The following is a 12580-nucleotide window of genomic DNA, read 5'->3' on the forward strand; positions in this document are numbered from 1 at the left end:
GGCCCGTCTGGTAACATTTTACAGAACAATTTTCTAAAAACTGTATTGTAAAATGAAAATGATAAATTAAATTTTGCATTCTCAAAATATAAGAAGCCGTCTGGTAACGCAATTGAAAAACAATTATATAAAACAAAAATAATGAAAACACATTTGATATCAACCAATTATTACAACCAAATAATTATATTCACAAAAGATATTAATTATAAATTATTATTAATCAATTTCATAAAATATATAATTAAAAAAGAGAGAAGTTTCATAAAACTCAACCCACTTTGGCCGGTGCGACTACCTTGGAGGTAGAAAAGTTGTTGGTGGCCGTATTATTAATGGAGAACAAGACTGCAAGCACCTATGATCTAGCTAAATGAATGTATTTTCTCTATGTAAGGGTTGTTAAGGCTCGTGAGCTTCCCGCCATAGATGTTACATGGAGTTTTAATTCGTTTATTGAAACGAAAATTGGAAACTATAGAGAGATTACAAAGTATATATTTTGAGAGATGAGTAAAGAGAAAGAGAGGGAGAAAGAAATAGAGAAATAGAGGAGAGATGAAGAAAGATGGGTAAGGTGGGCAGCGACCGGGAAGGGAGGGGGGCAGCGGCCGGAAGTGGGTCTGGCTAGGTGGGGAGGAGGTGCAGATCACATGTTTATTCATTTTTTTTTTTTTCAGTTGTAACTTTTTTTTTATTTGTATCCGTGGTGTTCTCTATGTTTTCTAAATTCACTGAAAACATCATTTAGTCGTTTTCTGAATTTACACTATAAACTAGAAATTCTATTTTGTATTTTTCAAAAACTGTTTTCTCAATACGGCAACCAAACGCATTTTTGTCATTTTTTTAATTTGTAAAATGAAAAACCGTTTTGTAAAACGTTACCAAACGCACCTTAAGAATTCAAGTTCAAATCCTAGATCGAGATATATGTGTATATAGACGTGGCTCCACACGTGCAAGATTTCCCGATAAAGCGGCCAAACCCATTTCACCAACAATTTTTGAATCATATAAAACCAACAATATGGCATTTATTTGTTTATTTATCTAATTGTTAGTTTTAAATGATTTAAAAATTAAATAAATGGGTTGAACATGCATGCATGCATTGCCATATCTCTCAAACTCAAAGAGAATCCAAAGCCTGCTCCTCTAGCTGTTAACCATTTCAATTTTATTCTATTTTTTCTATGAAAGATATGAACACATGACACATGATTTTTGTCTAATTGCAGGTTTCTAGCCATCAGTAAATCTACAAATAATAATGTTAATGACAAAGACAAAATTCCGCATATTTAGGATGAATTATATATATATATATATATATATGGAGGATCCCCAAGATTACATGCACGAGACCAATTTAATTGTAAAAGTGTGAAGGTAACTTCGAGGGGATGGCCGGAATTGGTTTCAGTGCTTCACCGAATCGATTCTATGACTAGTGGCCATGCATTTTGGAGACATATGCCTGCGATTCACCTTTTTCCTTCTCAGCGATTCTTTTTGGTTTTCAGGAATCAATATCTGCAATCTGCATCCATGTTACCAAAGATTGTTTAAGGTTTTACCCAAAATTGCATTTTGGATGCAGCTAATGTTGCTTTTTTTTGTGTTTTGTTTTCCTTTCTAATTCACAGAGACAAAAAAGAGAGCTAAACTTCTTGTTGTGAGTCTATTAATGAAGTTTTAAACCCCTGAAGATTATTTTATAGTTTGATGGTAACACTTTTCTATATTAATTTTAGACATAATAACCATAGTTAGTAAATTCGGGTGTAGTACGTAAGTATTTATGAAAAAACTTCCGTTTTTCATATTTTTTTCAAAAGATATAAAAAAAAGCATATTTTTTAATCTAAACTTATAATACATATATTTTTCAATTATATGCATATCAATTTTGTATTAAACATGTACATACATATTTTTGTCGTCCCGTGCATTACTAACTATGAGAATAACGATCACTAGTATTAAATAACATAACTTGATATTGTACCTAATATTCATTTAGTCCTACTTTGATACCAAATACCAGATACATGTATTTGTTTTAATTTTTTCAAAAAAGAAAACGTGGAATAGCTAGGATACGACTTTGAGAACTTTATCTCGTGATATATTGACAATTTGGCACGAAATTACCAAATATGTCCGGATGGTATCATTATTTCAATGTGGGCTCCGGCCCATAAATCAGTCTAATGTGGCCCACTTGATGAATAAGTCGAGTACTAGCTTTCTTTCTTGGTGGGCCAAAATGCTTCTATCTTTATTAGCAGATGAATATTGAATAGTATGCTGAAATCTCCTTGCCTCCCGTTCATTAAACTATGTCACCTGATGCACCCCACTTCTATGTTAAAATATGAGGTAAATATGTAATCATCGTACACAATTAACCAAATGACCTTACCCTAATAGGAAATGACAAAATCTACTGTACTAATTTGTGAATTATTGAGAGTAGTTTGGGAAAATCAAAATGTAACATGCGTTTTATATGTAATATATGTCAATGCTGAATTTTAAAAACTTAAATTCTAATCGTGTGTGTTTTAATATATGTATAAACAAAACTTTTCTTCTCTTTTTTTATCCCCTTGATGAAAATATGTACCTAATCACTTTTACTTTTTATTAGGGCAGCAGGTTAATAAGTGTGTTTGATTGACTTTGACCCTATTGTTGACTTTACAATATGAAGTAAAGACCAAGCCAAAGAGGAAGAAAGAAATAAGTAAAAAGAGGAAAAAAAGAAAGAAGTAAAGGCAACTCTATTGCCTTTCTCTTTTAGTAAAGCTTTTCATATGTGACTATATGCTTTCTCTTTCTCCTTTGCCCCTGTCACCAGCATAAGAGAAAGCAGCTGACATTGTTTTAGATTAGTGGGTAGAGATGATGCATCATTAATCTACTTTCTAGCTTAGTGACCATGTTATACACACACCTTGTCACTTGGAAAGGGCTGTTTGGGCAGAATGTTAATCATGGCATTCAATAAACTATCTTATCCTCCAACCATATGAGAGACTCTTTATCTTTAGGAGCTAGCTTTGGTGCTTAATTAATATGGAGTATCAATTGGTGACCCATTTGATGGGCACACTTATATTTTCACTGTGGGGGCATGGAGTTATAAAATTGAGGATCATGACCATGCATTACCAAATTTTCTGATTCTTATAATCTTTGTTTTTTGGTCTTAGCCTCTTGGTGGTTGTGGTGGGGTCAAAACACAAAAGTCTTTTGTCCAAAGTTGAATGAATCTGTACCAGTAAGTTTTTAGTTTCTAGTTTTCTACAAGAAAATGCCTCAAGATATTATTCTGTGATTAAAATTAAAATGTATGAATAACTTATATACTCTAATACTATATAAGGATTAGAGCATTTAACACAAAATTAATCAACAATAAATCAAAATTGTATATTATAATACAAGTCTTCATGTTCTGAATGTGGGATATACTCTTAACACCGAATTAGAGCTGCAGGGATTATTGAATGGGAGAAATTGATCCTTACATATTATATATATGCTAACTGCCCCAGCCAATTCACAGAGACAAGGAGGTGAAAACTGGTTGGCCTGTAGCCAGAGGGACCTTTGTCCTGACTAATAAGTTGATGGCTGACCTACAAAGCGTTTGGTTCTATTCTATGATATCCACGTTAGTCATTATTGTCCTTACTTGTTTAATTAGAACTTTTAGAATCTGAAATAACTCTGGACACAGAAGCAGTTTAGCCATTTTCTTTTGCAAGGTATGATGGCTGAGTGACCCACAGTGTTGGTTCAGTACTTCATTAATTCCAGGAGTTATAATTTGTTACTCTACAAGAGGGACACAGCAAAATATTTTTCAAAAGGAAATCATTCATGGAACGGAACAAGCATTGGACCGATTTCGGTGTCATTATAACTCGAGATTTATTTGTTTGTTTTTTCTTTTCTTTTATTGTTCTACTCGAGAGATATTGCCCTAGTTCAAACTCAAGAGTTAAGACGTACATATTAAAAATGATCGATTTTTTAACAAGTTTTTTAGGTGTTAATTTTATATTTATATCTAAAGTTATGTCGTTTTAGACTTTCATATGATATTTTCATTTGAAATCCTAATGCTAAACTCTAATCTCGATATGCTTAACTCTTAAATATGAAAATGACATCATTTTAACTAGGTGGATTTTACCAGCAATGATGGACACTGCAGTTGAAAAATGAAATATGGGCCTGTTTTATTTGGGATTATATTTGAAGTTAAGTTTAGAACAGAATTATCCAAGCCCATGCCTCGTTTTTGGGTCCGAAAGCCCATACAATTTCAATTGGTAATTTGGTAAAGTCCAGCCCAATTTCTCCCCATAAGGCTTTATTGAGAAAATATATTTATTTATTTTTTGGCCAATATTGAGAAAATATATTTATTTATTTTTTGGCCAATATTGAGAAAAGTTATTAAATAATATACTTAACGGATTCGGTTAATCACCCAGCTACCCGGAAAGACCGTCGTCTTCTTACCCGAACCTTGACAATCCAATCCCCTTCCATGCAACTGCCACGCAACTGCCACGTGTCCAAACTGTAACCAATGCACATAAATATCCCTCCAAATTCTCTCTCCAAAACCTTACCCAACCTTAAAATCTCTCTCTCTCTGAACACTGAGCAGCACTCCATTTCATGCTCCCAACACCACCATGAACGCGAGAGCTCTTCTTTACTCCTTCTCTCCCAAGCCAAACGTCCCGCCCGATATTTCGGCCCCCAAGAGAAGTTTCGGTTTCGGCTGCGATTTCAGACCACAGAGCCCGTTTCAGTTTCGCGTGCGGATTCAAAATCGGGAACACTGCTGCGTTGTTCGAGTTTCGGGTAGGGACGTCTCGGGTGGTGGTGAGAAGAGAGGCGGGAAAGTGTTCGCCGATGTTAAGTCGGAGGCGTACGAGATATCGGAATCGGCGAAGTTCGAGGGGGGATTGAGTGATGTGGTGGTGGCCGGGAAGGATGGTTTGGAATTGGAGGACTCTGTGGCTGAGCCTGAGGCTTCGTGGTTGGAACAGTTCCCGAAACGATGGGTCATTGTGATTCTGTGCTTTTCGGCTTTCCTCCTCTGCAACATGGACAGAGTAAGCTTGAAGCTTTGCATGGAACATGGTCACGGACCCATGGTCTTGGCATTTAACAAGCACTTTTCTTTATGCTTCAATTGAGAAAAAAAAAAAAAGAGTTTAAATGCGCAATTGTAACTTAATTTATGTAGAATAATATTTTCATTATGACAATTCGGATTAATAATTTAACAACATAACATGCATGAAGTGTTTAGAGCTTATTTTTTAGTCTAGTAACTTTGAAGAGATTAATTATGTGTGGCAGGTAAACATGAGCATTGCCATACTTCCTATGTCAGCAGAGTACAACTGGAACCCAGGAACTGTGGGTTTAATACAGTCTTCGTTTTTCTGGGGATACCTCCTAACTCAGGTTATTACTTGCACTTCTCCTAATTACATTACATGTTTGAACTTATATAGCCTCTCAATTTTAACTTATATGTGAGTTTAATACTAATTCCCAGTCGATCCATTTTTGTTTATCTATTAAATTTTTTCCATTTTGTAACATTATTAATGTAATGTGTCACGTTGACACTGTGACACATTTTCCATGTGGTCCATCCAAAGTGAAAATTTCATAACCTATGAGATTAACATTGTGAGTGGCAGATTGCTGGTGGCATATGGGCAGACACGGTAGGTGGGAAGCAGGTCCTGGCATTTGGAGTCATTTGGTGGTCTGTTGCTACTATTCTCACTCCTGTTGCTGCTAAAATTGGACTGCCTTTCCTACTTGTTGTTCGTGCTTTCATGGGGATTGGTGAGGTTGGAATTCTAAATTTATGATTAATATGTAGGGAATAGATTGCTGATGGCTAATTACTGTGCCTATTTGTTAATTTTTGTTGCCGCCTATGTACTTGGGACAATAGGGCAATCTTAACAGGCCTCCAAAGAAAAGGGATTAATCTTAATTATGTCTGCTTCTTTCTTTCAGGGTGTTGCTATGCCTGCCATGAATAATATTCTGTCAAAGTGGATTCCTGTAGCAGAGAGAAGTAGATCTTTGGCACTGGTTTACAGTGGGATGTACCTTGGATCAGTCACTGGCTTGGCCTTTTCACCATTTTTGATACATCAGTTTGGATGGCCTTCAGTCTTTTACTCCTTTGGTTCTCTGGGGACGGTCTGGTTTGCTGTATGGCTAAGTAAGGTGATACAACTTACCACCCTTGTTGAATTAATGTGGCTTTTCTAGAAACATGTTACTTTTGCAACCTAAATTAGGAGTTCACATCTAAAGACTAAAAGTTACTGGTATCAAATTATCAATCAAATTTTTATTGACTAGTGTATGTATATTATCTTTAATGGCTTTTTGGGGGCTGTTTCTGTAGGCATACAGTTCACCTGTTGACGATCCTGAGCTGCGACCTGCAGAGAAGAAGCTCATTCTTGCCAGTAGTGTTTCCAAGGAACCTGTTAAAGAGATTCCTTGGGGATTAATTTTATCCAAAGCACCTGTTTGGGCCCTGATAGTGTCTCACTTCTGTCACAATTGGGGAACATTTATTCTTCTTACATGGATGCCAACATACTATAACCAAGTAAGTCTTCCTTTCTTGCATTGTTTGTTGACTCTAATTTAAGGCTGTATCTTTCTTCTTTTTTAAGTATTTAAAAGGATTGTCTTGTGGCTTGTCAAAATTGATGGTACTAAGCAGTGGTTTTATGCTTATCACTGCATTGGTAGCAATGTGTGCAAACAAACCTGAAATTGCATGTTGAATACTGATTTTATAATTAATCCCACCATTAGGTGCTGAAGTTCAATCTTACAGAATCAGGGCTTTTCTGTGTTTTGCCCTGGCTTACAATGGCATTTTCTGCAAATCTTGGAGGGTGGATTGCAGACACACTTGTGAGCAAGGGTTTATCTGTGACAAGGGTTCGTAAGGTATTACTAATTCCTTAATGTTATATATACATTTTTTTTCTTTCTAATCAATTATTTGAGAACAATTTTCCAAGATAGGAATCATATTTTTTGGGGCTAAAATATATTTATCAGCAGTGGTCTATCTGGCTAGTTCTGGCTTGAACTTAACAGATGGCTGATGAATTCAACCCCTTATTGTGTTTAATCATTTCCCCTCTTTATTTGCTTATTGACATCCTGTCATGAAGACAGAAAACCAAAACTTGGTTCCCTTGCTTTTTTTTTTTTAAATTGCCAGTTTGTTAAACAGTTGGGTTTTCTCAGTTCAACTGTCTGTATTTCTAACCTAATCTATGTTTTCCTTTGCAGATTATGCAAACAATTGGGTTTCTTGGCCCTGCTTTCTTCCTAACTCAGTTGAGCCATGTTAATTCTCCTGCAATGGCTGTTCTGTGTATGGCATGCAGCCAGGTCTGATTCTTACTGTAGATGGAAATAGAAAACTTAATATATATTTTCCTCCTCCTTTCCAAAGCTTGTACAATTTCAAATATTTTTGTATTTCATTCTCTTATTTGCTATCATATGCCTAACTATTTTCTATTTGGTTTGCTTAAATAGGGAACTGATGCGTTCTCACAGTCTGGTCTATATTCAAACCATCAAGATATTGCTCCACGATATTCAGTGAGTATCAGTTTTACTTTTTATTTGGCTTGCATGTGCTAATTTTTTCTGTGTTATTAGAATTACCATGGGATCAAAATCACTGGCCAATGCATGCTTTCTAATTGTAGAGGAATTCTAGAATGGTATTATATGGTAGAGTGGAAAATAGGATAAAAAAAATGGTTCTAATTTATCTTGTTCAAATTGTTTCTCAGGGAGTATTGCTTGGTCTGTCCAATACAGCTGGAGTTCTGGCAGGTGTGTTTGGAACAGCATCGACTGGTTACATCTTGCAACATGGTTAGTGTTCATGTATTACAAGTTTTAGTTGCTAGTGAGCCATTACAGAATTATATGGAACAATCACATTTTCACACACACACACACACACACACTTAATGTTCCTCATTAATGAATTCTGATAACTAAGCCAAAGTATTGTAGCCGGATATAGAAACTTTTGACTCAAATTTTGGAACAGTTCCTTGCTAGCTAGTTTCATTTGCAGGCATAAGTGGAATTCAAATTGGCCCTAATTTGGCCTGGCCTTGAGGACACATTGTAATCTTTAAGCAACAATCTGATTTTAATTTTCCTCCCTCTCCACATTTATAATTCTCAGGTTCTTGGGATGACGTATTCAAAGTTTCAGTAGGCCTTTATCTCGTTGGAACTGTTGTCTGGAATCTTTTCTCAACCGGTGAGAAGATCATAGATTGATTCATCGATAATGTGGTCTTGGATAAACCACGTGGCACTTCAATCCTGAACTGAGATAGAAAAGAAGTAGAAGAACTACCAAGAAATTCAATTTGGAAGGAAGGCAGCATCCTTTTACTGAAATTCTTGGACTTAAAGAATTGTTTAAAGATTTTGACTTGGAGCAGGAAGCTTGAATTTGGAAGAGTGAAGTGCTAATGCTTCCAGAATTTGAAGTTCGATAAATTGGTTGCATTTTCATACCATTTTAATGAAGAATGAATACATAGCAAAATGACCCCAACACAGCCTCTGTAAATGTAATACTTAACTCTTCAAATTTGTGGTTAGGTAGCAATTATATTGTATGTATGTATTTTTCATTAATGTATATTTCTTGACTTCTTAGGCTCCATTCCTCTATCTATCATCCAATATCATCACCCAATTAGTAGCTGCGGGAGTATATATCAGATTCAAGTTGAGCCATGTTATTTAGAGAGCCATTTTAATAAGAGAATTGGCTGGTTGATCGACTGTGTTTTATATATTCGACCAACACAATTACATCTCATTGTTCATCAATATTAACCATCCTAGCTGTTTAGGAATGATCGTGTTTTTACATAACAAAACACATAATATAATGTTACGTTGTATGTTATGTTGTTAGAACATAAATATAAATTATAAAGCAAGAATTAACTTGATCAACGGTTTAAAATCATAGCTTGAAAAATAGTAGTTTTATACATAGGAAAGGACAATAGAAATATGATTAAAAGTATACATTTAATTTTTATTGATAAGTAAATGAAAACCCATGTCAACCGATATGGAATATATTATAATGACAAAGACATCATCAATCTTCCAACTTAGATGAGCAACCTAAACTCCAATTCAGCCCACTTTCCCACCCAACAAACCACGTACAAGTGTACAACGGTACAACTGAAAACGTATACAAAAGCAAAAACAAATTAAATGACTTAATTATATAATATTGACACAGTTGATCATGATAGAGACAGCTTCTTAACTTTTTTTTCTCAATGGCGAAAATACCCCTCCCCCTATGCTGAGCTGGCGACCTGGTCCGGCCCACCAAGCTGACGTGGCTCCAAATACACCCGGAGCCCATTCTTCATGAAGAGCGTGAGAGACATCTTCTGCTCCACCCGGAAACCGGGAACCGGAGAAAGGCGGTAACGCAACAGTACGGCCGACGCCACCGACTTCATTTGCAGGTAAGCCAAGTCCTTCCCCAAACAAGTCCTCGGTCCAGCATTGAAGGCCACGAACTTATAACCATCCTTGGGCGGTTCGAACCGGTTTCCATCAACCGACAGCCACCGGTCCGGTTTAAACTCCATGCAGTCCTCCCCCCATATAGTCTTCATCCTCCCCACCGAGTATATCGAATACGTAACCGTTGAACCGGCCGGTACGAAAGTCCCATCCGGCAACACGTCGTCGTTTACAACATACTTAAAGTCCTCCGGTACGGACGGGTACAAACGCAGCGTTTCGGCCAGCGCGGCTTTTAGATAAACCAACTTATCCGCCTCATCGAACACCAACGGCTCTTCGACCCACAGCCGCTGATCTTTGCCACGTGTCCCGCTCAGAACCGTTGAGATCTCGCTGACGATCTTGTCCTCGATTTGGGGATTGTTCATGACGAGCCAGAAGAACCAGCTGAGCGCCACCGACGACGTGTCGCGGCCGGCGAGGACGAAGTTGAGGGCGATGCGTTGGAGGACGGAGCTCGGAAAGGGGTTGCCGTCGACGTCACGCTTGTTCATAAAGCGGGAGATCAAGTCGTCGGACGGAGATTCCTTCCGTGCGACGATGGCTTCGTTCATGTAGTTCTCAACGACTTGGAGGCTCTTCTTTAGCTGTCGCTCAGTTCCGAGGCCGAAGATGTTCTGGAGTTTCCATAGGAATGCCGGGTAGAGAAGGCGTTGGAGAGTGGCTTCGGTGGCGGTGTCGAACGCCTTGGAAAACGGGTGGTCGGGTAATTCGGGTGACAGCGTTTCCGGATCTTTACCTGTTATGGAAAAATAAATTTAGAATTTTCAAGAATTGGTTAATTCATCTAAATTGAGAAAAATTATTCTATATGTATTGTAATTTGAAAAGATTTATATATAACACTATATCAACGTATCGTATGTATTAATTAATGTTGATATAATATGTATTAATAACGCCAAATGTAATAAATAAGGCTTCCAATATTACTTTTTAAATTTTGGCTAATTTCGTATAAAACTATATTAAACAAACTGATCATCATGTGCATCTTTAGTAGAGACGGAGTCCATCAATGTAGAATCTATTACATAAATCTCATTTTATTAATAAAATAGTACAAGATGATCCGTTAAGATAACATAAAATAAGATGAATTAATTACGATCATATGAAAAATAAATATTTTTAACAGATAAATTATAGGAGTATGAGAATTTAAATTGTTATTACCGAATGTGAGTCCGCAAATGTTGTCGAACGTCAAGCGAAGCAACAAGTCCTGCAAGTCGACGGTGGTGTGATCTCTAGCAGCCTTGTCCAAAATGCACCACAGCCGGTTCCTGATGGTCCGGTTCACCCACCGAGCCATGGCCTGTCTCAGCGTCCGAGTTGTGAACTCCAGCGCCGCCGTTTTCCTCTGTATCAGCCACGTCTCTCCGTCGCTATTGAATATCCCCTCACCCAAAAGGTCGTGAAAAGCGGTCTGGTACGTGGGCCCCTTGGGGTAATTGTCGAACCGGGTTCGTAGAATATGCTCTATGTTCTTCGGGTTACAAGTTACCGTAAACAACCCTTGCTTGCGAGCCAAGAAAGGGAGAGCGAGTGTGCAAGTTTGGTACGTGGCGGAACCTCCCGTGGCGCGGAGGTTACTGGTTATCCAGTCGTGGATTTGACTCCGGTTTGCGAAGAGAAGCGGAAGGCTGCCGACCAGCGGCCACACGGTTGGTCCGGTGAGCTTTCGGGCCAAGAGGTAGAACCAAAACAGATATACCGATGTAGCAGCAGCTAGGGTAAAGAGAAGAGGAAGGGTCTCCATGTGAGAGCTTTGCAATTGGTGTTGCGGTATGCAGAAATTAATTAAGTGGTTGGTTTAATTGGTGGATCGATTACTAAGAGAGAAAGGTGTTGGGATGTATATAAAGGGTGACATAATTATGAGAAAGTTGTAGGAGGAGTTGTTGGGAATTTTGGGGTATGCAAGTCGCTGCCAAGTTGATAGGAAACTGTGTACGTGGAGGTATGTACACGAAAACATTGCAAAGATTTATGGGTTTTTTTTTTTTTTTTTTTTTTTGTAATGGCGTTTAAATTTTTGTAATTTTCTAGTCGCTCTGAGTAGGTGCTTGGAAGATATTTGCTTATGGACAGACAGTGATTAATAAGTAAAAGTAGAATGCTTGTAGGTATGGGTTTAACTTTTATTTTCCTTTTGTGGCAGTCTATAAGCAATGCCACGCCCGAGTACTGTTACAGGCTACATGGCATACAAATAATAATTGCTTAATTTGTAATATGATGCTTTATCAATTACTAATCCAACTATTTTCTCAACTTTTTTTCAACTCTTTTTTCGGTAGAGGCTTTTTTTCAACTCTTTTACATAAAGTATATGTCTCACCTATACAGTTATACACACTGTTAATTTGGACTATAATTAATTTGTTCAGGAATTTACAAAGATAATTGGATGCATTAGTACTATTTACAAAATTAAGAATATATATAGTGTATGTACATAGTTGTAAGGATCTGTACGTACTTTCCTATAAAAGTATAATACCAGCTAGTTTGTAATTATTTATCCGAATCTCAAAGCATGCATGCACATTGGTTAATTTCCTTAGCATTCTTGCAAGCCCAGCTATACTCTGAGAGAGGAAAAGAAAGAGGGTAGGTAGAGATGGTTTACCCGATATGAGAAAATGGGTTCAGTTGCTCAAGATCTGCAGGAAGGACACTTCTAAAGAATGTGAGCCAACAAGCAGCTGAGACATGAGAGGAAACTTAATTGACTCTCTTTGGATTGGAAAGTTCTGATCGAGAAGAGGAAAACTTTGGATAGAAGAAATGGAGAACAAAACTGCCACCTTTTCTCCTTTCTTAAGGCAATTGACACCAACCCAAGATTTTTTTTGGTTGAATAGTTGTCCATGTA

General features: G+C 37.2%; 2 protein-coding genes across 2 annotated transcripts; one reads left to right on the plus strand and one right to left on the minus strand.

Moving 5' to 3' along the window:
* The first annotated feature begins 4651 nt into the window (after positions 1-4651).
* On the plus strand, positions 4652-8800 carry PHT4;1 (phosphate transporter 4;1). Its single transcript, XM_086253917.1, has 10 exons — positions 4652-5147; positions 5398-5505; positions 5748-5903; positions 6076-6291; positions 6476-6685; positions 6898-7035; positions 7387-7488; positions 7639-7704; positions 7902-7986; positions 8309-8800. Exons 1-10 carry the CDS (start codon positions 4722-4724, stop codon positions 8404-8406), a joined length of 1605 nt encoding a protein of 534 aa, XP_086110043.1. The 5' UTR covers positions 4652-4721; the 3' UTR covers positions 8407-8800.
* Positions 8801-9413: 613 nt separating this feature from the next.
* CYP86A1 (cytochrome P450, family 86, subfamily A, polypeptide 1) lies at positions 9414-11461 on the minus strand. Its single transcript, XM_086242103.1, has 2 exons — positions 10876-11461; positions 9414-10438 (listed from the first exon to the last, which is right to left on the minus strand). Exons 1-2 carry the CDS (start codon positions 11459-11461, stop codon positions 9462-9464), a joined length of 1563 nt encoding a protein of 520 aa, XP_086098229.1. The 3' UTR covers positions 9414-9461.
* Positions 11462-12580: the final 1119 nt, after the last annotated feature.

Source organism: Dryas octopetala, chromosome 1, assembly GCF_963921425.1.
Source record: "Dryas octopetala chromosome 1, drDryOcto1.1, whole genome shotgun sequence".
Lineage (NCBI taxonomy): Eukaryota > Viridiplantae > Streptophyta > Magnoliopsida > Rosales > Rosaceae > Dryas > Dryas octopetala.